We start from the raw sequence: 25,865 nt of genomic DNA, 5'->3' as shown, positions 1-25,865 counted from the left end.
TGTTAGAAACATAGAAACATAGAAAATAGTTGCAGGAGTTGGCCATTCGGCCCTTTGAGCCTGCACCACCATTCAGTATGATCATGGCTGATCAACCAACTCAGAACCCTGTACCAGCCTTCCCTCCATACCCCCGATCCCTTTAGCCACAAGGGCCATATCCAACTCCCTCTTAAATATAGCCAATGAACTGGCCTCAACTGTTTCCTGTGGCAGAGAATTCCACAGATTCACCACTCTCTGTGTGAAGAAGTTTTTCCTAATCTCGGTCTTAAAAGGCTTCCCCTTTACCCTCAAACTGTGATCCCTCGTTCTGGACTTCCCCAACATTGGGAGCAATCTTCCTGCATCTAGCCTGTCCAATCTCTTTAGGATTTTATACGTTTCAATCAGATCCCCCCTCAATCTTCTAAATTCCAACGAGGATAATCCTAGTTCATCCAGTCTTTCATCATATGAAAGTCCTGCCATCCCAGGAATCAATCTGGTGAACCTTCTTTGTACTCCCTCTATGGCAAGGATGTCTTTCCTCAGATTAGGGGACTAAAACTGCACACAATACTCCAGGTTGTGGTCTCACTAAGGCCTCGTACAACTGCAGTAGTACCTCCCTGCTCCTGTACTCGAATCCTCTCACTATAAATGCCCGCATACCATTCGCCTTTTTCACCGCCTGCTGTACCTGCATGGCCACTTTCAATGACTGGTGTGTAATGACACCCAGGTCTCGTTGCACCTCCCCTTTTCCTAATCGGCCACCATTCAGATAATAATCTGATTTCCTGTTTTTGCCACCAAAGTGGATAACTTCACATTTATCCACATTAAATTGCATCTACCATGAATTTGCCCACTCACCCAACCTATCCAAGTCACCCTGCATCCTCTTCGCATCCTCTTCACAGCTAACGCTGCCGCCCAGCTTCGTGTCATCAGCAAACTTGGAGATGCTGCATTTAATTCCCTCATCCAAGTCATTAATATATATTGTAAACAACTGGGGTCCCAGCACTGAGCTTTGCGGTACCCCACTAGTCACTGCCTGCCGTTCTTAAAAGGTCCCATTTATTCCCACTCTTTGCTTCCTGTCTGCCAACCAATTCTCTATCCACATGAATACCTTACCCCCAATACCGTGTGCTTTAAGTTTGCACACTAATCTCCTGTGTGGGACCTTGTCAGAAGTATTTTGAAAATCCAAATATACCACATCCACTGGTTCTCCCCTATCCACTCTACTAGTTACATCCTCAAAAGATTCTATGAGATTCGTCAGACATGATTTTCCTTTCACAAATCTATGCTGACTTTGTCCGATGATTTCACTGCTTTCCAAATGTGCTGTTATCACATCTTTGATAACTGACTCTAGCAGTTTCCCCACCACCGATGTTCGGCTAACCGGTCTATAATTCCCTGGTTTCTCTCTCCCTCCTTTTTTAAAAAGTGGGGTTGCATTAGCCACCCTCCAATCCTCAGGAACTAGTCCAGAATCTAAAGAGTTTTGAAAAATTATCATTAATGCATCCACTATTTCTTGGGCTACTTCCTTAAGCACTCTGGGATGCAGACCATCTGGCCCTGGGGATTTATCTGCCTTTAATCCCTTCAACTTACCTAACACCACTTCCCTACTAACATGTATTTCGCTCAGTTCCTCCATCTCACTGGACCCTCTGTCCCCTACTATTTCCAGAAGGTTATTTATGTCCTCCTTAGTGAAGACAGAACCAAAGTAATTATTCAATTGGTCTGCCATGTCCTTGCTCCCCATAATCAATTCACCTGTTTCTGCCTGTAGGGGACCTACATTTGTCTGAACCAATCTTTTTCTTTTCACATATCTATAAAAGCTTTTACAGTCAGTTTTTATATTCCCTGCCAGTTTTCTCTCATAATCTTTTTTCCCCTTCCTAATTAAGCCCTTTGTCCTCCTCTGCTGAATTCTGAATTTCTCCCAGTCCTCAGGTGAGCCACTTTTTCTGGCTACTTTGTATGCTTTTTCTTTGGAATTGATACTATCCCTAATTTCCCTTGTCAGCCATGGGTGCACTACCTTCCTTGATTTATTCTTTTGCCAAACTGGGATGAACAGTTGTTGTAGTTCATCCATGCAACCTTTAAATGCTTGCCATTGCATATCCACCGTCAACCCTTTAAGTGTCATTTGCCGGTCTATCTTAGCTAATTCACGTCTCATACCTTCAAAGTTACCCTTAAGTTCAGAACCTTTGTTTCTGAATTAACTATGTCACTCTCCATCTTAATGAAGAATTCCACCATATTATGGTCACTCTTACCCAAGGGGCCTCTCAAGACAAGATTGCTAATTAACCCTTCCTCATTGCACAATACCCAGACTAGAATAACCTGCTCTCTAGTTGGTTCCTCGACATGTTGGTTCAAAAAACCATCCCGCATACATTCCAAGAAATCCTCTTCCTCAGCACCCTTACCAATTTGGTTCACCCAATCTACATGTAGATTGAAGTCACCCATTATAACTGCTGTTCCTTTATTGCACACATTTCTAATTTCCTGTTTAATACCATCCCCAACCTCACTACTACTGTTAGGTGGCCTGTACACAACTCCCACCAGTGATTTCTGCCCCTTAGTGTTATGCAGCTCTACTCATATCGATTCCACATCTTCCCGGCTTATGTCCTTCCTTTCTTTTGCGTTAATCTCCTCTCTAACCAGCAACGCCACCCCACCTCCTTTTCTTTCATGTCTATCCCTCCTGAATATTGAATATCCCTGAATGTTGAGCTCCCATCCTTGGTCAACCTGGAGCCATGTCTCTGTGATCCCAACTATATCATGTTCATTAATAACAATCTGCACTTTTAATTCATCCACCTTGTTACGAATGCTCCTTGCATTGACACACAAGGCCTTCAGTGTTCCAGTGAGACAGGGGAAGGTGAAGATAGGTTTGCCCCAGTGAGACATGGGAAGGTGAAGTTAGGTTTGTCCTAGGGAGACAGGGAATGGTGAAGATAGGTCTGTCCCAGTGAGACAGGGGAAGGTGAAGATAGGTTTGTTCCAGTGAGACAGGGGAAGTTGAAGATAGGTTTGCCCCAGTGAGACATGGGAAGGTGAAGATAGTTTTGTCGCAGTGAGAGAGGGGAAGGTGAAGATAGGTTTGTTCCAGTGAGACAGGGGAAGGTGAAGATAGGTTTGTCCCAGTGAGACAGGGGAAGGTGAAGATAGGTTTGTGCTAGTGAGAGAGGGGAAGGTGAACATAGGTTTGTCCTAGTGAGACAGGGGAAGGTGAAGATAGGTATGTTCCAGTCAGACAGGGGAAGGTGAATATAGCTTTGTTCCAGTGAGACAGGGAAAGGTGAAGATAAGTTTGTCCCAGTGAGACAGGGGAATGTATAGAGGGGTTGAAAAGAGTCGTGGAACATTTTGTCAGGAGAAAGAAGAAATCACACAAGTTTGGGAAGCAAAAAAACAGACAGGGCTCTTGAGAGTTATAAAGTAGCCAGGAAGAAGCTTATGAGAGCTAGAAGGGGTCAAGAGCAAGCCTTGACTCTGAATTTATGTATCACTGGTAAATAGTCTTTCTCATACATTTGTCCATCACACATACAGTACCAGTGCAGATGGACAGAGCGTTGGATTTTCATCAGCAACCGTCTTGGTAAACTCATCAATGGATTTCTCTGCTGCTTTGTGATCAGCAGATGCTTTATCACCACAAATTGTCAAAAATTTAATACTGTGCCTTTTCTTAAATTTCTGCAATCTGTCTGCTGAATATTCACAATTAGTTCCACTTTTCAGACTGTTTCATGATCAGCATACTGTTATGTTCACTCCAACTCTGATGAATGCAGGGGTACTCAACCTGTGCTCCAATGGCCAGGGAGAATATAAAGATCATTATCAGAATCTCCACAATCTCTTCCCTTCCTTCCTATTTTGCCATGGAGACATTTCTATTCTAATGTTGTTTAGTAACTCCAATATTGCCTCTTTCTTAACCTCGACATGTTCCAGGACATTAGCTTGTTCTATTACCTCACTAACACCATTGTAATTAACCTTCCAACAATTAAATACTTACTCATTTCACTTGTTCCTATTCTTGTCCATGGTTATGGTAAAAGTCAGAGAGTAGTTGTCACTCTCTCCAAAACCAAGAGATCCGTCACTGGAGCAGGTTCATTACTCAGCACAGGTTGAGTACCCCTTATCCGAAATTCCAATATCCAAACATTTTTTGAGCACTGACATGATCTCATAAATGGAAAATTCCATAAAGCTTTGGGAAGGTTCCCAGTTGGTGCGTAGGTCTCTGCACAACACAATTTTCAGAAGTGACCTCGCATATGTAATGAACAGAAGTTAATGAAAAATAGAAAAGCACAGCATAAATTGAAAAATGAAGATCTCGAATGTGTATTGAAAGAGTGGATTCGACAGTGTTGGAGTGAATATATGCCACCTAGTGATATGCTGATCATGAAACAAGCAAAGATCTATCACAATGAACTGAAAATTGAAGGTAATTGTGAATATTCAGCAGGCTGGTTGCAGAAATTTAAGCAAAGGCACAACATAAAAAATTTAAAATTTTGTGGTGATAAAGCATCTACTGAAGACAAAGCAGCAGAGAAATGAGTTTGCAAAGATCCTCACTGATAGAAATCTAACACTCTGAATCAGTATGTCAAGACAAGTCAAGTCACTTTTTATTGCCATTTCGACCATAACTGCTGGTACAGTACACAGTAAAAAGAAAACAACATTTTCCAAGACCATGGTGCTACATGAAGCAATACAAAAATTACACTGAACTACGTAAAACAACACAAAAACTACACTAGACTACAGACTTACCCAGGACTACATAAAGTACACAAAACAGTGCAGGCATTACAATAAATAATAAACCAGACAAAGGCACAGTAGAGGGCAGTAGGTTGGTGTGTGAAGAACAAGTGTAAGACAAAGGCTCATATATTCAGAGTCAGAAATGATGGCCGTGATCATAATGTGATAGAATTCACCCTGAAATTTCAGAGGGAGATGCTAAAATCACATGTATCCGTATTATAATGAAGTAAAGAGAGTTTCAGAGACATGAGAGAGGAGCCGGCTGAATTCAGAATAACAGCAGAGAAGCAATGGCTGGAGTTTCTGGAAGAAATTCGGAAGCTGCAGAATTGTTCCATCCCAAAGAAGAAATATTCCAAAGGCAGGTTGATGCAACTGTGGCTGACAAGGGAAGTCAAAGATAGCGTAAAAAACAAAATGAGGGCATATAAAGAGCAAAAATCTCAAGGGAGAGGGAGGAGACTTTTTATACCAGCACAATCTTGAAACAATCTGAGACAAGATTAATTTGATGAATTAATTTCAAATATGAACAATAAGAAGGGTTGCTTCAGTTTACCTGAATGATCCTGATCAATTATTCCAAAAATGATTTCCAGGTCTGCACGATGCCTGTACATGGCTTCAATCAGGTTTGGTTGAACCTACATATCAAAGTAGTAAATCAGTGAGTTAAATCAATTCAACATCAATGTTTCAAGCACATTCACTACAACTCAGAAAGTACAGTTGCTTCCCAGATTACAAACTGTGTACAGCCCATCTGTATGAACAAGGGTTTGGGATATAGTAGGCTGTCTTTGCTGGTCGCTGTGGGGCTACAGGCATCTTCCTTTGGATGGGAACTCTTCACAGCCACATTTCCACCTTGCAAAATGTTCCATTTATGAATGGAAATTTGCCATAACCTGGAGGACATTTACTGGGTAATTGGCTTTCTGTTGATGTAGAGGCTTATTCTCAATGGAGTGGAATAGTGAGCTGCCAGTCCTTTTTCTTGTAAAGCAACATGCCCAGGCTTACCATAGTAGTAAAGAAAAGCGGCAACCACCTGGAGTTTTACACCAGCCATCCCAACAGACAACTCAAGGCATCTGGGGAATATACCGGTAACTGCAAATCTTTGCTTGGAAATGCCACACAAATTGTTCATCTCAGTACCTGTATTCAAGCTACTGGATTGTCAGAATCACAACTGGTTCACCCACACCCTCCAGTGAAGGAATCTGCTCTCCTTACTTGGAATGATTTGAGACACATCAATGTGGTTTAATCCTAACTGCCTCTTCAGGGGTAATTCAGGAGGGACAATAAAAGCTGGTACTACCAAAAGAGGCTCTATGGGCAAACAAATCATTTTCGCCAGCCATCTGCTTCCTCAGTATCCATTGCAGCACAAGCAGAAGCTATTCAATGTGTGATTAACATTTGGCATTAGCTTAATGAGGACAAGTTAGTTGATAGGGTTGGTGTCGGAGCAAGATTCGAAAATAATTGCCATCATCAGCCGCTGTGCACATGCCCAGTACTGAATCCCAATGTCCTTGCTGCCTACTTAGTAGGAAGTCTGACTAGAACTAACGGGGGTACAATTACCAATGGACCCTGCTGTACATCTTCTAAATGATGACTCCCACCTTTCCCTTACAGAAAAAACACGCAAAGCCTGACTGCAGCTAAGAAGATTGTAGTCCAGCATTGGAAACCTCCCCATGATATTTCAAATACTCACTGGCTTCAGAGCTTTTTGGATATTTCTTACCTGGAACTTTCATCAGCAAGAGTAAATGATGCATGACCAAACATAATCTTAATGTGGATAAATTTGATATCTAACTTAAAAGATCTTTTGTTAAAATAGGAATGCTTTGTCTGTGTATGCACTACTATTCAGTTGGTTGGTGGAGCAAGAGAGGGGGGAGAGAGGGGTGGAGGGGGATGGTGATGAAGGTCGGGGTGTGGCTGGGTTAAACAATCAAAATGTAATTGGCGATTAGTTGTATTGAATGTAATTTGTTGGTGTTGCAATAAAAAATTAGTAAAAAAAAAGTCTGACTAGAGTAGTGAGAGCCTGACTGAACTTTGTATTTGCAATCAAGACCCCTGCCACCCAATGGCTCAATGAAGCTGACTTTCTGAGCTTCAATATATAAGGCTTATTTATAATGTGCACTCTCACAATGTTAGGTACTAGAATGTCAAATTCTGTTCATTGTCTTCTATTTTACCTCTTTCATGGGGTGCTCAGTCTGAAAACACTCAAAGGTTGAGAGGTAATCCACAGTGCCATCAGAACTGGTCCGTACCAGCCGAGGCCGTATGGTCCTCCAAGGCAGGTTCAGATGGAGTACAGAATCCACAGCCAAGGCCCACTGACTGAGTGAAATCTTCCCTAGAAAATGACACATGGAAGATAATAGGATGAAGATTTTGCTTAAAGTCCCGTTGTCAAGTTTGAAGTACTTCAGCTGCCTTCGACAAGGTTGACAGCACCGTCCTCAGTCATTTCCAACTCATCCTCCGGATTGAGGAATGTTGTTAACCTGAAGGACGACGTGGAGGTTGGATGAGGAAGGTGTGCAGGGAAGATTTGCAAGAATGTCATCAGGACTCAATGGCCTGAGTTATAGAGGGAGGCTGTGCAGGCTAGGGCTTTATTCCTTGGCATGTACCAGACTGAGTGGTGACCTTCTAGAGGAATATAAATCATGAGGGGTATAGGCAGAGCCTTTTATCCCAGGAAAAGAAACAAAACTGGATGGTCCTTACGTGGCATGAGCTGCCAGAGAAAATACTTGAGGCAAGTACATAACGACATTTAAGAGACATTTGGATAAGTGTGTGTATTGAAAAGATTTAGAAGGATAAGGGCCAATGGGCAGTAAACTGAGACTAGCTTCGATGGGCACCTTGCTCAGCACGGAGGAGATGGACAGAAAGATCTTTTCCCATGTTGTACGACTCAATGAGTCACTGGAACCAAGCTCAATTATCCAGCAATTCCATTGCTCCAGGATAAATCTTTGCCCCTAATCTATCTCTCATTCATTGACTACTCCTCAGATACCCCTCGTGCTAGTTACTGGGAAGACTGCAGTCAGGCTCTTCATGCCCTGGTTTCATTTTTGGCCATATCCTCACCTTCAGCAAGAACCACTACATCATCTCTTGCATGGGCTTCACCTTACCTTCCATCATCTTCAACCTTCTGTTGCCTCCACCCATTACCTCCCAGCCCCTATCACCTTTTCAGCTCTCTCTTCCTCTATGTACTTCAAACCCTTCCTCACTTGCCAGCACTTGCCTCACCTCTAGTGCCTCTCAGTCCAGCAAGAGTCCTGACCCAAAACGTTTTCCCAGGGCTGAAATGGCTAACAAGAGGGCACAGTTTTAAGGTGCTTGCAAGTAGGTACAGAGGAGATGTCAGGGGTAAGTTTTTTACGCAGAGAGTGGTGAGTGCGTGGAATGGGCTGCTGGTGATGATGGTGGAGGCGGATATGATCGGCTCTTTTAAGAGACTCCTGGTTAGGTAAATGGAACTCAGAAAAATAGAGGGCTATGGGTAATCCTAGGTAATTTCCGAAGTAAGCACATGTTTGGCACAGCATTGTGCACCAAAGGGCCTGCATTGTGCTGTAGGTTTTCTATGTTGCTATCAACTGTCCATTTCTCTCCATATGAGCTGTCTGACCTACTGAGCTCCTTGTGTGTTGGTCCAAAATAAAAGTTGAGTTTGTATGTGCGCATTAAATACTTGCAACAGCATCACAGGCACACAGCATTATATAAGAAAAACATACATTATAAACTAATTATACTCAGTGAAACAGAGTCATAGAGCACAGAAACAGGCCGTAGGCCATGCTGAAGCTTGTTCTGCCCAGTCCCATTGGTTTGTTCCTCAACCCTAGCCCTCCATTCCTCTCCCATCCATGTACTTATGCAATATTGAAACGGAAATCACATCCACCTGCAGCTCATTCCACACACATCAGTTCTAGTCTCTCTCAACTGCAGTGGAAAAATATTCCCACAATCTATACACAACCTATTGGTATAATTTTTCCACAGTTCCACTGCACTCACTGGATCCATAGATTTCATCAGGTTCTTGGTCACACAACCTTTGCATGAGTTGACCCAATAGTCAAGCACTCTTCTTCAGATAGGTGTTGCCCAGACTCCCCCCTGTAGTGGTGCCAGTGCATTGCCCCCAGCGCTGCACCTCACTACACCATCCTGCCCAGAGAGTCGCCTGCTTTCACTCTGCTCTCTTTTCCAGGCATTCATTCCCTCATCCTCTCAGGGTTGCTTCACAGCCTCCTCTTAGAGCTGTAGGTGGTACTCTGGAGCATAGGGAGATGTCTTTTCCCCTCTCCAGACTAGCAGAGCCACAGCTTGAGAGTCTTCAGGATCTCCACTACCCAGTAGAAACATGCAGTCTCCCTATTCAAGTGAATCATCTAATCAGCACTCCCAATTACATGGATCATCAATCTGACAGGTCTATCCCACCAAAAACTGAAGTGTCCCTGCTGCAACCTTAGCTAATACTCATCTGAACAAAGACTGTTTGAGGTATTCTCGGTACCATAACCTAACAGCATAGAGCAGTCTCTGTGCATGTGCTGCTGCTCGATATAAGAGGACTACCAAATGCACTCTCCCTGTGCAGACCGATGATAGTGTGGACAGGATGGCAGTCATGGCAGAGGAATGCCCTTCCTGCTGGATGTGGGAAGCCAGGCAACCTCATGGTCTCCCTTGTGTCTACACCTATGGGACTTGCAGCCAGCTGCAGCTCCCGACAAACTGCAGTTGACTGTACTCAGGATTACCTGGCAGGCAGAGGGTGTCACAGATGAGGGTCTAATGAGGCGGTCATATCTAAGTTGCAAGCTACAGATGACTACCAGGAGCAGGCAGACAGAGCAGGATTCCTCTGTGGCCATCCCCACCCTAAAAGGCTCTTTGGTATAATGACGTGGGGACGACCCCTCCGAGGCCAGGAGCAGTGGCTGAGTTAGTGGCATCGTGCCTGGCTCTGAGGCAAAGGGAAGGACGAGTCAGGCAGAATGATGCAGATAGAGGACCCAACGGAAGGTGTGCAGATACTGTAAGTGATTCCTTAGCCACAGTCAAGGCTCCTGGATGGTGTGATGCTCCCTGGTGCTTGGGTCAAGGATGTCTTGCTGTGAATAGAGGACATTCTGAGTGAGGAGGTCAAACAGCCAGATACCAATGACATGAGCAGGAGCAGAGATGAAGTCCTACAAAAGCATTTAAGGGAGCAAGGTCAAAAGTTAAAAAACAAGACTTCTCAGGATTTCTATCTGTGCCATATGCTAGTGAGGTAAGACATAGATTCCTAGTGTAATATGTGGGTAAGTAGCTGGTACAGGAAGGAGGGCTTTCAATTTATGGGTGAATGGGCTCTCTTCCAGGACTTGTACAAACAAGATGGTTTGCATCTGAACTGGAGGGGTATCAATGTCCTTGCTCTAATTTTGCTTGTGCTACTAGAGAGTGTTTAAACTAAAATGGCTGTGGGGCGGAAACCAGAGCAGGAGGCCAAGAAACATGATATGACAAGTGGGATCGAAAGAAAGACCAGTAAGGAGAAAGCTAATAGACTAGTGGAATAGACAGCAGAAATGTGTTTATTTCAATGTATGACAATTGTGGGTAAGGAGAATTAACTTAGAGCCTGGATCAGTACATGGAAGTATGACGTTATTGCCATTAAAGACCTGGCTGCAGGAGAGGGATAGGTCTGGCAGCTCAGTGTTCCCTAGGTTCTATTGTTCTAGTCATGATGGAGAGGGGTGAAGAGAAGTGTAGGATTTCAATACTGATCAGAGAGAATCTCAAAGCAGTACTCACAGACGCAATTTGAGTGGAGCCCAGAAACAAGATTAGTGCAATTACACTGATGGGATGGTACAATATGATGCCCAATAGCCACTGTGAGGCGGAGGAATGGATATGCAGACAGATTATGGAAAGGTGAAAGATCAACAGGGTTGTTATTGCTGGCTCAGTAACTTCCCCACTATTGACTGAAAATTCCTGAATATAAGTGGCTTAGATGGGGGAGGATTTCTTCAATTACCAAGAGGGGTTCTTGAAACAGTTTGAGGAGAGTCCATACTGGGCTTGGTTTTGGGAAATGAGCCAAGCCAGGTGATACAGCTGACAGTGGATGGACATTTTGTAAATAGAGATCACAACTCATTGTTTTACGTCATTACAAATACACATAGAATCCGATCTTACAAGAAAGGACCATCAGACAATAAGATTTAGGAATCGATCAGGCCATTCAGCCCATCTTGTCTGTTCCACCATTCCATCATTGTTGATGCACTTTCTCTTTCATTCCCATTCTCCTGCCATCTTTGACACCCTGACTAATCAAGAACCTATCAACCCCCACTTTAAACTGGAGAACTCGACTAGTGAAGTGTTATAGGTGGAACTGAGAAATAAGAAAGGTATGATCACGTTAATGGGGCCATATTACAAACCACCTAACAGTCCCTAATCTGATTAGGGATATTCAGCATGGGTTTGTCAAGGGCAGGTCGTGGCTTACGAACCTAATTGAATTCTTTGAGGATAACAAAACACATAGACCAAGGTAGAACAGTGGATGTAGTGTATATGGCTTTCAGGAAGGCATTTGATAAGGTTTCCACATGAGGCTCATTCAGAAAGTAAGGAGGAAGCATGGGATCCAAGGAGACCTTGCTTTGTGGATCCAGAATTGGGTTGCCCACAGATGGTTTGCATTCTGCATGGAGGTTGGTGATTAGTGGAGTTCCACAGGGATCTGTTCTGGGACCCCTCCTCTTTGTGATTTTTATAAATTACCTGGATGAAGAAGTAAAAGGGTGGGTTAGTAATCTTGCTGATGACACAAAAGTTGAGGGTGTTGTGGATAGTCTGGAGGGTTGTCAGAGGTTACAGCGGGACATCAATAGGATGCAAAACTGGGCTGAGAAGTGGTAGATAGAGTTCAACCCAGATAAGTGTGAAGTGGTTTATTTTGGCAGGTCAAATTTGGACAGAGAATATAATATTAATGGTAAGACTCTCGGCAGTGTGGAAGATTAGAGAGATCTTGGGATCCATGTCTATAGGACACTCAAAGCTACTGCACAGGTTGACAGTGTTGTTAAGAAGGTGTATGGCGTTTTGGCATTCATCAACCATGGAACTGAGTTCAAGAGCCAAGAGCTATATCAGAACTTGGTCAGACCCTACTTGGAGCACTGTGTTCAGTTCTGGTCACCTCACCACAGGAAGGATGTAGATACTATAGAGAGAGTGTAGAGCAGATTTACAAGGATGTTGCCTGTATTGGAGAGCATGCCTTATGAGAATAGGTTGAGTAAACTTGGCCTTTTCTCCTTGGAGCATCGGAGGATGAGAGGTGTATAAGATGATGAGAGGCATTGATTGTGTGGATAGTCAGAGGCTTTTTCCCAGGGTTGAAATGGCTAATATGAGAGGGCACAGTTTTAAGGTGCTTGGAAATAGGTACAGAGGAGATGTCAGGGTAAGTTTTTCACACGGAGAGTGGTGGGTGTGTGGAATGCATTGCCAGCGATGGTGGTGGAGGCGGATACAAGAGGGTATTTTAAGAGACTCTGAGATAGGTACCTGGAGCTAAGAAAAACAGAGAGCTATGCGGTAGGGAAATTCTAGTAGTTTCTAGAGTAGGCCACCTCTCATCCTCCGTCGCTCCATGGAGAAAAGGCCAAGTTCACTCAACCTATTTTCAAGGCATGCTCCCCAATCCAGGCAACATCCTTGTAAATCTCCTCTGCACCTTTTCTATAGTTTCCACATCCTTCCTGTAGTGAGGCGACCAGAACTGAGCACAGTACTCTAGGTGGGGTCTGACCAGGGTCCTATATGGCTGCAACATTACCTCTCAGCTCTTAACCTCAAACCCATGATTGATGAAGGCCAATGCACCGTATGCCTTCTTAACCACACAGTCAACCTGCGTAGCAGCTTTGAGTGTCCTATGGACTCGGACCCCAAGATACCTCTGATCCTCCACACTGCCAAGAGTCTGTCCATTAATACTATATTCTGTCATCATATTTGACCTGCCAAAATGAATCATCTCACACTTATCTGGGTTGAACTCCATCTGCCACTTCTCAGCCCAGTTTTGCATCCTATCAATGTCCTGCTGTAACCTCTGACAACCCTCCACACTATCCACGACACCCCCAACCTTTGTGTCATCAGCAAATTTACCAACCCATCCCTCCACTTCCTCATGCAGGTCATTTATAAAAATCACAAAGAGTAAGGGTCCCAGAACAGATCCCTGAGGCACACCACTGGTGACCGACCTCCATGCAGAATATGATCCGTCTACAACCACTCTTTGCCTTCTGTGGGCAAGCCGGTTCTGGATCCACAAAGCAATGTCCCCTTGGATCTCATGCCTCCTTACTTTCTCATTAAGCCTTACATGGGGTATCTTATCAAATGCCTTGCTGAAATCCGTATACACTACATCTACGGCTCTATCTTCATCAATGTGTTTAGTCACATCCTCAAAAAATTGAATCAGGCTCGTAAGACATGACCTGCCTTTGACAAAGCCATGCTGACTATTCCTAATCATATTGTGCCTCTCCAAATGTTCATAAATCCTGCTTCTCAGGATCTTTTCCATCAACTTACCAACCACTGAAGTAAGACTCATTGGTCTATAATTTCCTGGGCTATCCCTACTCCCTTTTCTGAATAAGAGAACAACATCCACAACACTCCAATCCTCCGGAATCTCTCCCATCCTCATTAATGATGCAAAGATCATCGCCAGAGGCTCAGCAATCTCCTCCCTTGCTTCCCACAGTAGCCTGGGGTACATCCTGTCCGGTCCCGGTGACTTATCCAACGATGCCTTCCAAAAGCTCCAGCACATCCTCTTCCTTAATATCTACATGCTCAAGCTTTTCAGTCTGCTGCAAGTCATCGCTACAATCACTAAGATCCTTTTCCAGAGTGAATACTGAAGCAAAGTATTCATTAAGTACCTCTGCCATCTCCTCTGGTTCCATACACACTTTTCCACTGTCACACTTGATTGGTCCTATTCTCTCACATTTTATCCTCTTGCTCTTCACATACTTGTAGAATGCCTTGGAGTTTTCCTTAATCTTGTCCACCAACACTTTCTCATGACCCCTTCTGGCTCTCCTAATTTCATTCTTAAACTCCTTTCTGCTAGCCCTGTAATCATCTAGATCTCTACCATTACCTAGTTTTTTAAACCTTTCGTAAGCTCTTCTTTTCTTCTTGACTAGATTTACAACAGCCTTTGTACACCACGGTTCCTGTACCCTACCGTCCTTTTCCTGTCTCATTGGAACGTATCTATGCAGAACCACATGCAAATACCCACTGAACATTTGCCACATTTCTTCCATACGTTTCCCTGAGAACATCTGTTTCCAGTTTATGCTTCCAAGTTCCTGCCTGATAGCTTCCCCTTACTCCAATTACATTTCCCTAACTTGCCTGTCCCTATCCCCCTCCAATGCTATGGTAAAGGAGATAGAATTGTGATCACTATCTCCAAAATACTCTCCCACTGAGAGACCTGACACCTGACCAGGCCCCATATTTGGGCCCTATATCTCAGAAAGGATGTATTGTCATTGGAGAGAGCCCAGAGCAGGTTCACGAGGATGATTCCGGAAATGAAGGGGGTTAACATATGAGGACCTTTTGGTAGCTTTGGGCCTGTACTCACTGGAATTCAGAAGAATATGTGGGGGGGGGGAGGGGGGGTCTCCTTGAAACCTACCGAATGTTGAAAGGCTAGACAGAGCGGATGTGGAGAGGATGTTTCCTATAGTGGGGGTGTCCAGACCTAGAAGACATAGACTTAAAAATAGAGGGATAACCTTTTAGAACAGAGGTAAGGAGGAATTTTTAGCCAGGGAGTAATGAATCTGTGGAATGCTCTGCCACAGACTGCGGTGGAGGCCAAGTCCGTGGGTATATTTAAGACGGAAGTTAATAGTTTCCTGATCGGTCAGGGCTTCAAAGGATATGACGAGAAGGATCTAGGATCAGCCATGAATCAGAATCAGGTTTATTATCACCGGCATGTGACATGAAATTTGTTAACTTAGCAGCAGCAGTTCAATGCAATACATGATCTAGCAGAGAGAGAAAAGAATAATAACAATAAATAAATAGAAACCATAGAAACTACAGCACAGAAACAGGCCTTTTGGCCCTTCTTGGCTGTGCCGAACCATTTTCTGCCTAGTCCCACTGACCTGCACATGGACCATATCCCTCCATACATCTCCCATCCATGTATCTGTCCAATTTATTCTTAAATGTTAAAAAAGAACCTGCATTTACCACCTCGTCTGGCAGCTCATTCCATAATCCCACCACTCTCTGTGTGAAGAAGCCCCCCCTAATGTTCCCTTTAAACTTTTCCCCCCTTACCCTTAACCCATGTCCTCTGGTTTTTTTCTCCCCTTGCCTCAGTGGAAAAAGTCTGCTTGCATTCACTCTATCTATACCCATCATAATTTTATATACCTCTATCAAATCTCCCCTCATTCTTCTACGCTGCAGGGAATAAAGTCCTAACCTATTCAACCTTTCTCTGTAACTGAGTTTCTCAAGTCCCGGCAACATCCTTGTAAACCTTCTCTGCACTCTTTCAATCTTATTTATATCCTTCCTGTAATTTGGTGACCAAAACTGAACACAATACTCCAGATTCGGCCTCACCAATGCCTTATACAACCTCATCATAACATTCCAAAAAACATAATAATAAATAAACAAGTAAAGCAATTACATATATTGAATAGATTATTAAAAAATGTGCAAAAACAGAAATACTGTATATTTGAAAAAAAGTGAGGTAGTGTCCAAAGCTTCAAAATCCATTTAGGAATTGGATGGCAGAGGGGGAGAAGCTGTTCCTGAATCGCTGAGTGTGTGCCTTCAGGCTTCTGTATCTCTTACCCAATGGCAACAGTGAGAAAAGGGCATGCCCTGGGTTCTGGAGGTGTTTAATAATGGAGGCTGCCTTTCTGAGACACCGCTCCCTAAAGATGTCCTGGGTACATTGTAGGCTAGTGCCCAAGATGGAGCTGACGAGATTTACAATCTTCTGCAGCTTCTTTCAGTACTATGCAGTAACCCACCCCATACCAGACAGTGATGCAGCCTGTCAGAATGCTCTCCATGGTACAACTATCTTTGTATCAGGGTACAAAGTTTTTAAGTGTATTTGTTGACATGTCAAATCGCTTCAAACTCCTAATAAAGTATAGCCACTGTCTTGCCTTCTTTATGACTACGAGGTTAGATCCTCAGAGATCTTGACACCCAGGAACTTGAAGCTGCTCACTCTCTCTACCTCTGATCCCTCTATGAGGACTGGTACGTGTTTCTTCGTCTCACCCTTCCTGAAGTCCACAATCAGCTCTTTCATCTTACTGACGTTGAGTGCCAGGTTGTTGCTGTGGCACCATTCCACTAGTTGGCATATCTCACTCCTGTATGCCCTCTCATCACCACCTGAGTTTCTACCAGCAAGGGTTGTATCATCAGCAAATTTGTAGATGGTATTTGAGCTATGCCTAGCCACACAGTCATGTGTATATAGAGAGTAGAGCAGTGGGCTAAGCACATATCCCTGAGGTACACCAGTGTTGATCGCTAGCGAAGAGGATATGTTATCACCAATCCGCACAGATTGTGGTCTTGCGGATTGCGGAGCAGAGTTGATGGGCTGACTGGCCTAATTCTGCTCCTATGCCTTGTGGTCTTAGGTGAGGGGTTCAAAACTGGAGTGGGTAAGTTATGACAGGATGAGACTGGAGTTTATTACAAGCTGCTGCTTCCGGACAACTCCAGGTCTGTCAAGCCGAAGTTATTTAAAAACCAGCTGACCACAATTCAGAATTGGCACGTTTCAGACGGTAGCAAGGACAAGGCTGGTAAAAATCAGAGTGTACCTGTGCGGAATACTATGATAACAGGGGATTGCTGAAGCAAGTGATTAGGAAGGTTGTGAAACTCCCTTGGTGGGCAGGTTCAAAAAGAATCCCAAGGCAAGTTACACACAGTAGGCTTTTTATTAGCTACACCTGTACACCTGCTCGTTAATGCACATATCTATTCAGACAATCATGTGGCAGCAGCTCAATGCATAAAGGCATGTAGACATGGTCAAGAGGTTCAGTTGATGTCCAGACCAAACATCAAAATGGGGAAGAAATGTGATCTGAGTGACTTTCTGGAATGATGGTTGGTGCCAAACAGGGTGGATGGGTATCTCAGAAACTGCTGATCTCCTGGTATTTTCACATGCAGAAGTTTCTAAAGTTTACAAAGAATGGTGCAAAAACAAAAAAAAAATGCATTGAGTGGCAGTTCTGTGGATGAAAATGCCTTGTGAATGAGAAAGGTCAGAGAAGATTGACCAGACTGGTTCAAGGTCATAGGAAGGTGATAGTAATTCATATAGACATGTGTTACAGTATTAGTGTGCAGAAGAGTTTCTCTGAATGCAGAACATGTTGAACCTTGAAGTAAATGGGCAACAACAGCAAAAGGCCACAAAATACATTCAGTGGCCACGTAATTAGATACAGGACATATCTAATTCAGAGGACGCAGCCTCAGAAAAGAGGGGTATTCTTTCAGAACAGAGATGAGGAGGAATTTCTTTAGACAGAGGGTGGTGAATCTGTGGAATTCTTTGTCACAGATAGTTATGGATGTCAAGTTTTTAATGTATGTTTAAGGCCGAAGATGATAAATTCTAGATTGGTCAGGGTATGAAGGATATGGGGAGAAGGCAGGAAATTGAAGCTGAGAGGAACATTGAATCAGCTAAGATGAAATGGCAGAGTAGACTTGATGGGCCAAATGGCCTAATTCTGCTCCTATATCTTTTGGTCTAATAAAATTGCCACTGAATATATACTTGTATTAAAAAGGTCAGGGTAGATCTACTCCAGGATGAAGGAGGGAACTTGTTCTGGTGTCAGAACGAGTGGCTGAGGTACTAAAGGAGTAGTGTGTGGGTAGGGGGTGGCATCCTGGATGGTGGTTTAACAGTGGTCAAGTGTGTTGGCTCCCCTGGTTCCATAGGTGATCTGTTGGTGGTAGTTGTTCAGAGACTTCAAGCTGGCCTGGATGAAATCCCCCACAATGACAGTGAAGGCATCAGGGTGCACAGTTTTGTCCCTGCTGATTATGTTGTTCATCTACTCTAGTGCCTGCTTAATGTTGGCCTGAGGTGGAACGTGCACCGTTACCCGAATGATGGCAGAAAACTCCCTCGGCAGATAAAATAGACAACATTTGACTGCTAGGTGTTCCATGTCAGGTGAGCGGGACTAAGACAGAGCCAGCATGGTTTTACACCACAATGAGTTAATCATAAAATATACTCCACCTCCTTTGCCTTTAAAAGACTGAGTGTCCTGTCTTTGCAGAGAATGGTGAAGCCATCATGCATCTGAAATTGCAGGTTTCTGCAGAGCAGAGTACACAGTAGTCCTCTGATCCTGAAATATTTCTCCGAGATTTTATTTTCTTGAGACTATACAGGATAGTCAAAAGTGAATGACGAAGGTCTCTGCATTGTAATCATACCTGTAGATTGTTGCAACGACCCGCTTCCATTTTCTTAAAGGGGAAGTGCACCTGAGTCTGCCATTTGAGGTTCTTTGATTTTGAGTATCGATAGATTTTTTAAATGCCTTAAAACGATGCTGTTTACTGAAGTACCCAGGGTGGTGACTGGATTTCAGCTGTAGTGGTCCTAAAGGGGAATATTTGATCATTCCCATCAGAGCTGCACACAAAGAGTCATTTAAACTCCTCAAGAACCTCATTTGCTCCTACCTGCCTATACCTACTATGCACCTCCTTCTTTTTCATAACCAGGGCTTCAGTATCTCTCAAAAACCAAGGTTCCCTAATCCTGTTAGCATTGCATTTTATTCTGACAGGAACATGCAAACTCTGGACTCTCAAAATTTCACTTTGAAGGCCTCCCACTTACCAGGTACAGCTTTACCAGAAAACAGCCTGTCCCAACCCACACTTGCCAGGTAATTTCTGATACCACCAAAACTTGCCTTTCTCAACCTGAGAACAAGGCCTATCCTTCTCCAGAGTTACCTTGAAGCTAATAGAATTATGACCATTCAAGCTGAAGTGTTCCCCCTCACTTCAGTCACCTGTCCTTCTCATTCCCTAATAGGAGACCCAGCATCACACTCCGTCTAGTTGGGATCTCTATATATGAATTAAGGTACCTTTCCTGAACACATTTACAAACTCCATCCCATCCAGTCCTTTTACAGTATGGGAGTCCTAGTCAATATGTGGAAAGTTTAAATCACCTACTGTCACAACTTATTTTTCTTTTCAATTTCTCTGCTATCTCTCTTCAGATTTACTCTATATCCCGCAAGTCCCATCTTCCCCAGAAGAGAGCCCAATGATCTGAAGCCCGCCCCCTGCACCATCTTCTTACCCGCACACTAAGCTGAATTATCTTCCTATTTTTGTCCTGACAAGCAATGTGACACAGGTAGCAACCCAGAGCCCATAATCCTACAGCTCCTATCTTTTAACATTTCACCCAACTCCCCGAAATCAACCTGCAGGACCTCTTCATCCTTCCTGCCTATGTAATTTGTACAGATGTGGATCATGACCTCTGGCTGCTCACCCCTTTCCCTCAAGAATGTTATAGTCTGCAGCCAAGGTGTCCCTGACCCTGGCACCAGGAAGGTAACAAATCATCTGGGAATCTTGTTCTGTCTGTTGCCCTAACGAACCCCCTGTCACTACAGCTTGCCTCTTTTTCCCCCATCCCTTCTGTGTCACTGGACTAGCCTCAGTGCCAGAGACTTGACTGCTACCACCGACAGCAACCAAAGTTATGTACTTGCTATTGATGGAATGGCCACAGTACGCTGCATTGACTCCTTATCCCCTTTTCCTCTCCTGACAATCCCCTGGTTACCTGTGTCCTGCACCTTATGTGTAACTATCTCCCTGTATTTCCTGTCAATCAACTCCTCAGCCTCCTGAATAATCCAGAATTTATCTATTTCCTGTTCCTTAATGCAGTCTGTAACAAGCTGCATCTGGATGCTCTTTCTGCGGATCGAATTGTCAGGGACACTGGAGGTCTCCTTGTCTTTCCACAACCCACAAGAGAAGCATTCCAATATTCTGCCTGGTATTCCCACTGTTCTAGGAATGAAACATAGAACGAAGGAAAGAAAGAAAGAAAGAACGAAACTTACCTGCAACCTGCCTTACCCCTCACCTCTCCTCACTGAAGCCTATCGAGCCAAAGCCTCGAGCTCCCCACTCTAACCCTTACTCCAACTATGGCTGTTCCTGTAGTGGCCACCCTGCCTAAACCTCACTTCTTTCAATTGCCTCAATTACCAAACAATCTCTAACCCGCCAAATGTCCCAACTGGCTCCGTTCACTTCTCAAATCTGACGCTCACTCACCACAAGTAACAGCTTACATTATCTCAAGCCACTGAATGTCCTGACTCGCCTTGCTCATTTTTTAAATCTTGTGTTCACTCACTGCAAGCACGATCGTAAGCTCCCCAAAGGAGAGCATTTAGTATAAACTGGCATCTTGATCCACACAACACAATGGGCCAATGGCTTGTCCAGCACTGTACTACTCCTTCTATGTAAAGTGGGCATTACTATCCTTCAGGAACCTGCATAGCCATGAAATGTAACTGATAAATAGTAATTAATACAAAGGACCAGACCATTCTGAATAACCGCTTCAAGAGAACACCACGCAATTGCAAGACCTCCTGTCTTCACTCCAGATGACACAGTTTTCCCACTCTGTTTGCCCTCTGAAGGTGTTTGTAGTTTTTGCAACTTGGTGCCAATATCACTTTTGCACACTGATTGCCCGCCTGCTGTTACAGTCTTTGGATCGGGACTACAGAGCGTCGTGGGAGCTGAATTCTGAAGGAAGGCAGTTTCTTTTAAAACTTCTCCGAGTGCAAGAAGGGCGAGACTGCGCAGGCGCGTGACGTCAACAGGACCGCGCGGAGAGTTTAAAAAGGAGACCACCTTATACAGCGGCCAGCTGTCGGAGCAGGCAGCAGAGTGAGCGGTAGCAGAGTGTAGGGCTTTGGCTTCAACGGTAAACGTGAAGAGGCGAGAGCGAGGCACCAACTCTTTTTTTCTCCCCCCCCCCCCACCCCTTTCGCGAATCAGCCCAGACAGACAGGAACAGCAGGGCTCTCACAGCTAACAGTACGAGCTAACAGTTTAAAAAGTTCGTCTGTTTGGCAAGGTAAGTGGGTGAGTAGACTTATTTTTCCTGTTTCATTCCTGTAGAATTAGATAGCACGCCTGCAGGGTTAGTGCTTTGTTCAGGGTGTCAGATGTGGGAATCCTGGGAGACCTCCAGCCTCCCTGATGGCCACATCTGCGCCAAGTGCACCGAGTTGCAGCTCCTCAGAGACTGTGTTAGGGATCTGGAGCTGCAGCTTGATGACCTACTGTTTATTAGGGAAAGTGAAGAGGTGATAGTCAGGAGCTACAGGGAGGTAGTCATCCTAGGCTACAGGGGTCAGAAAACTGGGTCACTGTCAAGAGAGGACAGGGGAAAGGCCTGGATAGTGGAGAGCACACCTGTGGCTGTCCCCCTCAGCAACAAATATCTTGTTCTGGATGCTGTTGAGGGGGATGACCTGACAGGGGACGCCCACGGTGACCGGGTCTCTGGCACTGAGCCTGGTGCTGTTGTGCAGGAGAGAAGGAGGGAGAAGAGGAATGCGGTAGTCATAGGGGATTCCATAGACAGGGGAACGGACAGGAGATTCTGTGAGCCTGATAGAGATACCCGCATGGTGTGTTGCTTCCCAGGTGCCAGGGTACGGGATGTCTCAGATCGGGTACTGAATATTCTAAAGGGGGAGGGTGAGCAGCCAGTTGTCTTGGTACATGTTGGTACCAATGACATAGATAGGACAAAGGAGGAGGTCCTGAAGAGAGATTTCTGGGAGTTAGGAAGGAAGCTGAGAAACAGGACCTCCAGGGTAGTAATCTCGGGATTTTCTACCTGTGCCACGTGCTAGCGAGGGCAAGAATAGTCGGATCAGGCAGATGAATGCGCGGCTGAGAGACTGGTGTAGGGGGCAAGGCTTCAGATTCTTGGATAATTGGGATCTCTTCTGGGGGAAGTATGACCTGTTCAAAAAGGACAGGTTACACCTGAACCCGAAGGGGACCAATATCCTGGCGGGAAAGTTTAATAGAGCTGTTAGAGAGGGTTTAAACTAATTTGGCAGGGGGATGGGAACTGGAATGATAGAGCAGAGGAAGGGGAAAACAGAAATAAGTCTAAGATAGTGAGCAGTAAAGATGTCAGGAAAGACAGGCAGGTGATGGGGCAAATTTGTAGCCATTGGGATGAGTTGCAGTGCAATAAAGTTGCAGTGAAATCAAAGCAAAAAGTATCAAATACTGGTCTTAAGATGTTGTACTTAAATGCACACAGCATAAGGAATAAGGTGGATGATCTTGTACAGCTACAGATTGGCAGGTATGATATTGTGGCCATCACTGAGACCTGGCTAAAGGATGCATGTCTCTGGGAGTTGAACGTCCAAGGATACACGGTGTATCGGAAGGATAGGAAGGTAGGCAGTGGGGGAGGTGTGGCTTTATTGGTAAGAAATAATATTAAATCATTAGAAGGAGGTGATATAGGATCGGAAGGTGCAGAATCTTTATGGGTTGAGCTAAGAAATAGCAGGGGTAAAAGGACCCTGATGGCAGTTATTTATAGGCCTCCAAACAGCTGCAGTGATGTGGACTACAAATTACAACTGGAAATAGAAAAGGTTTGTCAGAAGGGCAGTGTTATGATAATTGTGGGGGATTTTAACATGCAAGTAGATTGGGAAAATCAGGTCAGCACTGGATCTCAAGAGAGAGAATTTATAGAATGTCTGCGAGATGGCTTTTTAGAACAGCTTGTTGTTGAGCCCACTAGGGGATCGGCTGTACTGGATTGGGTATTGTGTAATGAACCGGAGGTGATTAGAGAGATTGAGGTGAAGGAACCCTTAGGAGACAGTGATCGTAACATAACTGAGTTCACTGTGAAATTAGAAAAAGAGAAGCCGAAATCTGATGTGTCGGTATCTCAGTGGAGTAAAGGAAATTACAGTGGCATGAGAGAGGAACTGGCCAAAGTTGACTGGAAAGAGACACTGGCGGGAAAGATGGCAGAGCAGCAGTGGCTGGAGTTTATGTGAGAAGTGAGGAAGGTGCAAGACAGGTATATTCCAAAAAAGAAAAAATTTTCGAGTGGAAAAAGGATGCAACCATGGTTGACAAGAGAAGTCAAAGACCAAGTTAAAGCAAAGGAGAGGGCATACAAGGAAGCAAAAATTAGTGGGAAGACAGAGGACTGGGAAGTTTTTAAAACCTTACAAAAGGAAACCAAGAAGGTCATTAAGAGAGAAAAGATTAACTATGAAAGGAAGCTAGCAAATAATATCAAAGAGGATACTAAAAGCTTTTTCAAGTATATAAAGAGTAAAAGACAGGTGAGAGTAGATATAGGACCGATAGAAAACGATGCTGGAGAAATTATAATGGGAGATAAGGAGATGGCAGAGGAACTGAATGAGTATTTTGCATCAGTCTTCACTGAGGAAGACATCAGCAGTATACCGGACACTCAAGGGTGGCAGGGAAGAGAAGTATGCGCAGTCACAATTATGACAGAGAAAGTACTCAGGAAGCTGAATAGGCTAAAGGTCGATAAATCTCCCAGACCAGATGGAATGCACCCTCGTATTCTGAAGGAAGTAGCTGTGGAGATTGCGGAGGCATTAGCGATGATCTTTCAAAAGTCGATAGATTCTGGCATGGTTCCGGAGGACTGGAAGATTGCAAATGTCACTCCGCTATTTAAGAAGGGGGCAAGGAAGCAAAAAGGAAATTATAGACCTGTTAGCTTGACATTGGTGGTTGGGAAGTTGTTGGAGTCGATTGTCAAGGATGAGATTACGGAGTACCTGGAGGCATATGACAAGATAGGCAGAACTCAGCATGGATTCCTTAAAGGAAAATCCTGCCTGACAAACCTATTACAATTTTTTGAGGAAATTACCAGTAGGCTAGACAAGGGAGATGCAGTGGATGTTGTATATTTGGATTTTCAGAAGGCCTTTGACAAGGTGCCACACATGAGGCTACTTAACAAGATAAGAGCCCATGGAATTACAGGAAAGTTACATACGTGGATAGAGCTTTGGCTGATTAGTAGGAAGCAGAGAGTGGGAATAAAGGTATCCTATTCTAGTTGGCTGCCGGTTACCAGTGGTGTTCCACAGGGGTCCGTATTGGGGCCGTTTCTTTTTATATTGTACATCAACGATTTGGATTATGGAATAGATGGTTTTGTGGCTAAGTTTGCTGACGATACGAAGATAGGTGAAGGGGCCGGTAGTACTGAGGAAACGGAGAGTCTGCAGAGAGACTTGGATAGATTGGAAGAATGGGCAGAGAAGTGGCAAATGAAGTACAATGTTGGAAAGTGTATGGTTATGCACTTTGGCAGAAAAAATAAACGGGCAGACTATTATTTAAATGGGGAAAGAATTCAAAGTTCTGAGATGCAACAGGACTTGGGATTCCTCGTGCAGGATACCCTTAAAGTTAACCTCCAGGTTGAGTCAGTAGTGAAGGCCGCAAATGCAATGTTGGCATTCATTTCTAGAGGAATAGAGTATAGGAGCAGGGATGTGATGTTGAGGCTCTATAAGGCGCTGGTTAGACCTCACTTGGAGTACCGTGGGAAGTTTTGGTCTCCTTATTTAAGAAAGGATGTGCTGATGTTGGAGAAGGTACAGAGAAGATTCACTATAATGATTCCGAGAATGAGAGGGTTAACATATGAGGAATGTTTATCCGCTCTTGGACTGTATTCCTTGGAGTTTAGAAGAATGAGGGGAGACCTCATAGAAACATTTCAAATGTTAAAAGGCATGGACAGAGCGGATGTGGCAAAGTTGTTTCCCATGATGGGGGAGTCTAGTACAAGAGGGCATGACTTAAGGATTGAAGGGCGCCCATTCAGAACAGAAATGCGAAGAAATTTTTTTAGTCAGAGGGTGGTGAATCTATGGAATTTGTTGCCACCGGCAGCAGTGGAGGCCAAGTCATTGGGTGTATTTAAGGCAGAGATTGATAGGTATCTGAGTAGCCAGGGTATCAAAGGTTATGGTGAGAAGGCGGGGGAGTGGGACTAAATAGGAGAATGGATCAGCTCATGAAAAAAATGGCGGAGCAGACTCGATGGGCCGAATGGTCTACTTCTGCTCCTTTGTCTTATGGTCTTTCATTGATTCTGTTATGGTTATTGGATTTATTGAGCATGCCTGCAAGAAAATGAATCTCAGGGTTGTTTATGGTGACATATATGTACTTTGATAATATATTTACTTTGAACTTTCTGTGGGCTTAAATGGTCTCAGTGTGGGAGGAAAGCAGAACCCAGGTTCACAACAGAAGAGAGAAATGGAAGTGGAAGGCAGAATAATTGTGAGAAAGGTTGAAAGACAGGGCAAACAAAAGTGGAAAAATAGATAGACTGAGTTATACAGCATGCAAACAAAAACTGTGGCTGAGCTTATCAGGTGCCCACCTGAACCAGTCCCATCTACTGTAAGTTATAGGAGCAGAATTAGGCATTTGGCTCATTGAGTTTGCCCCACCATTCAATCCCATTTTCATGCCTTTTCCCTGTAACCCTTAACCCCTTCCAATCAAGAATTGTTGCCTTAAATACACTTAATGAATTGGACTTTGGTTGTCTTTGGCCCATACCCCTTTAAACCTTTCTATGTACGAGTCCAAACTATGTACATGAAGCACTGTAATTGCACCTGCCCTTACCACTTCCTGGGGCA

General features: G+C 44.1%; 1 protein-coding gene across 1 annotated transcript in view; it reads right to left on the bottom strand.

The window, feature by feature from the left end:
* Positions 1 to 25,865, bottom strand: part of ppef1 (protein phosphatase, EF-hand calcium binding domain 1) — a 276,249-nt gene that overhangs the window by 184,011 nt on the left and 66,373 nt on the right. The window contains exons 12-13 of the mRNA XM_072259727.1: positions 7,077 to 7,240; positions 5,408 to 5,492 (exon numbers count right to left, since the gene is read on the bottom strand). Coding sequence (XP_072115828.1) covers positions 5,408 to 5,492; positions 7,077 to 7,240 — 249 coding nt within the window. The remainder of the gene's footprint in view (positions 1 to 5,407; positions 5,493 to 7,076; positions 7,241 to 25,865) is intronic.

Source organism: Mobula birostris, chromosome 6, assembly GCF_030028105.1.
Source record: "Mobula birostris isolate sMobBir1 chromosome 6, sMobBir1.hap1, whole genome shotgun sequence".
Classification (NCBI taxonomy): domain Eukaryota; kingdom Metazoa; phylum Chordata; class Chondrichthyes; order Myliobatiformes; family Myliobatidae; genus Mobula; species Mobula birostris.
Note: the sequence above shows the minus strand (reverse complement) of the source record. Positions and strands in the feature narration are given on the sequence as shown.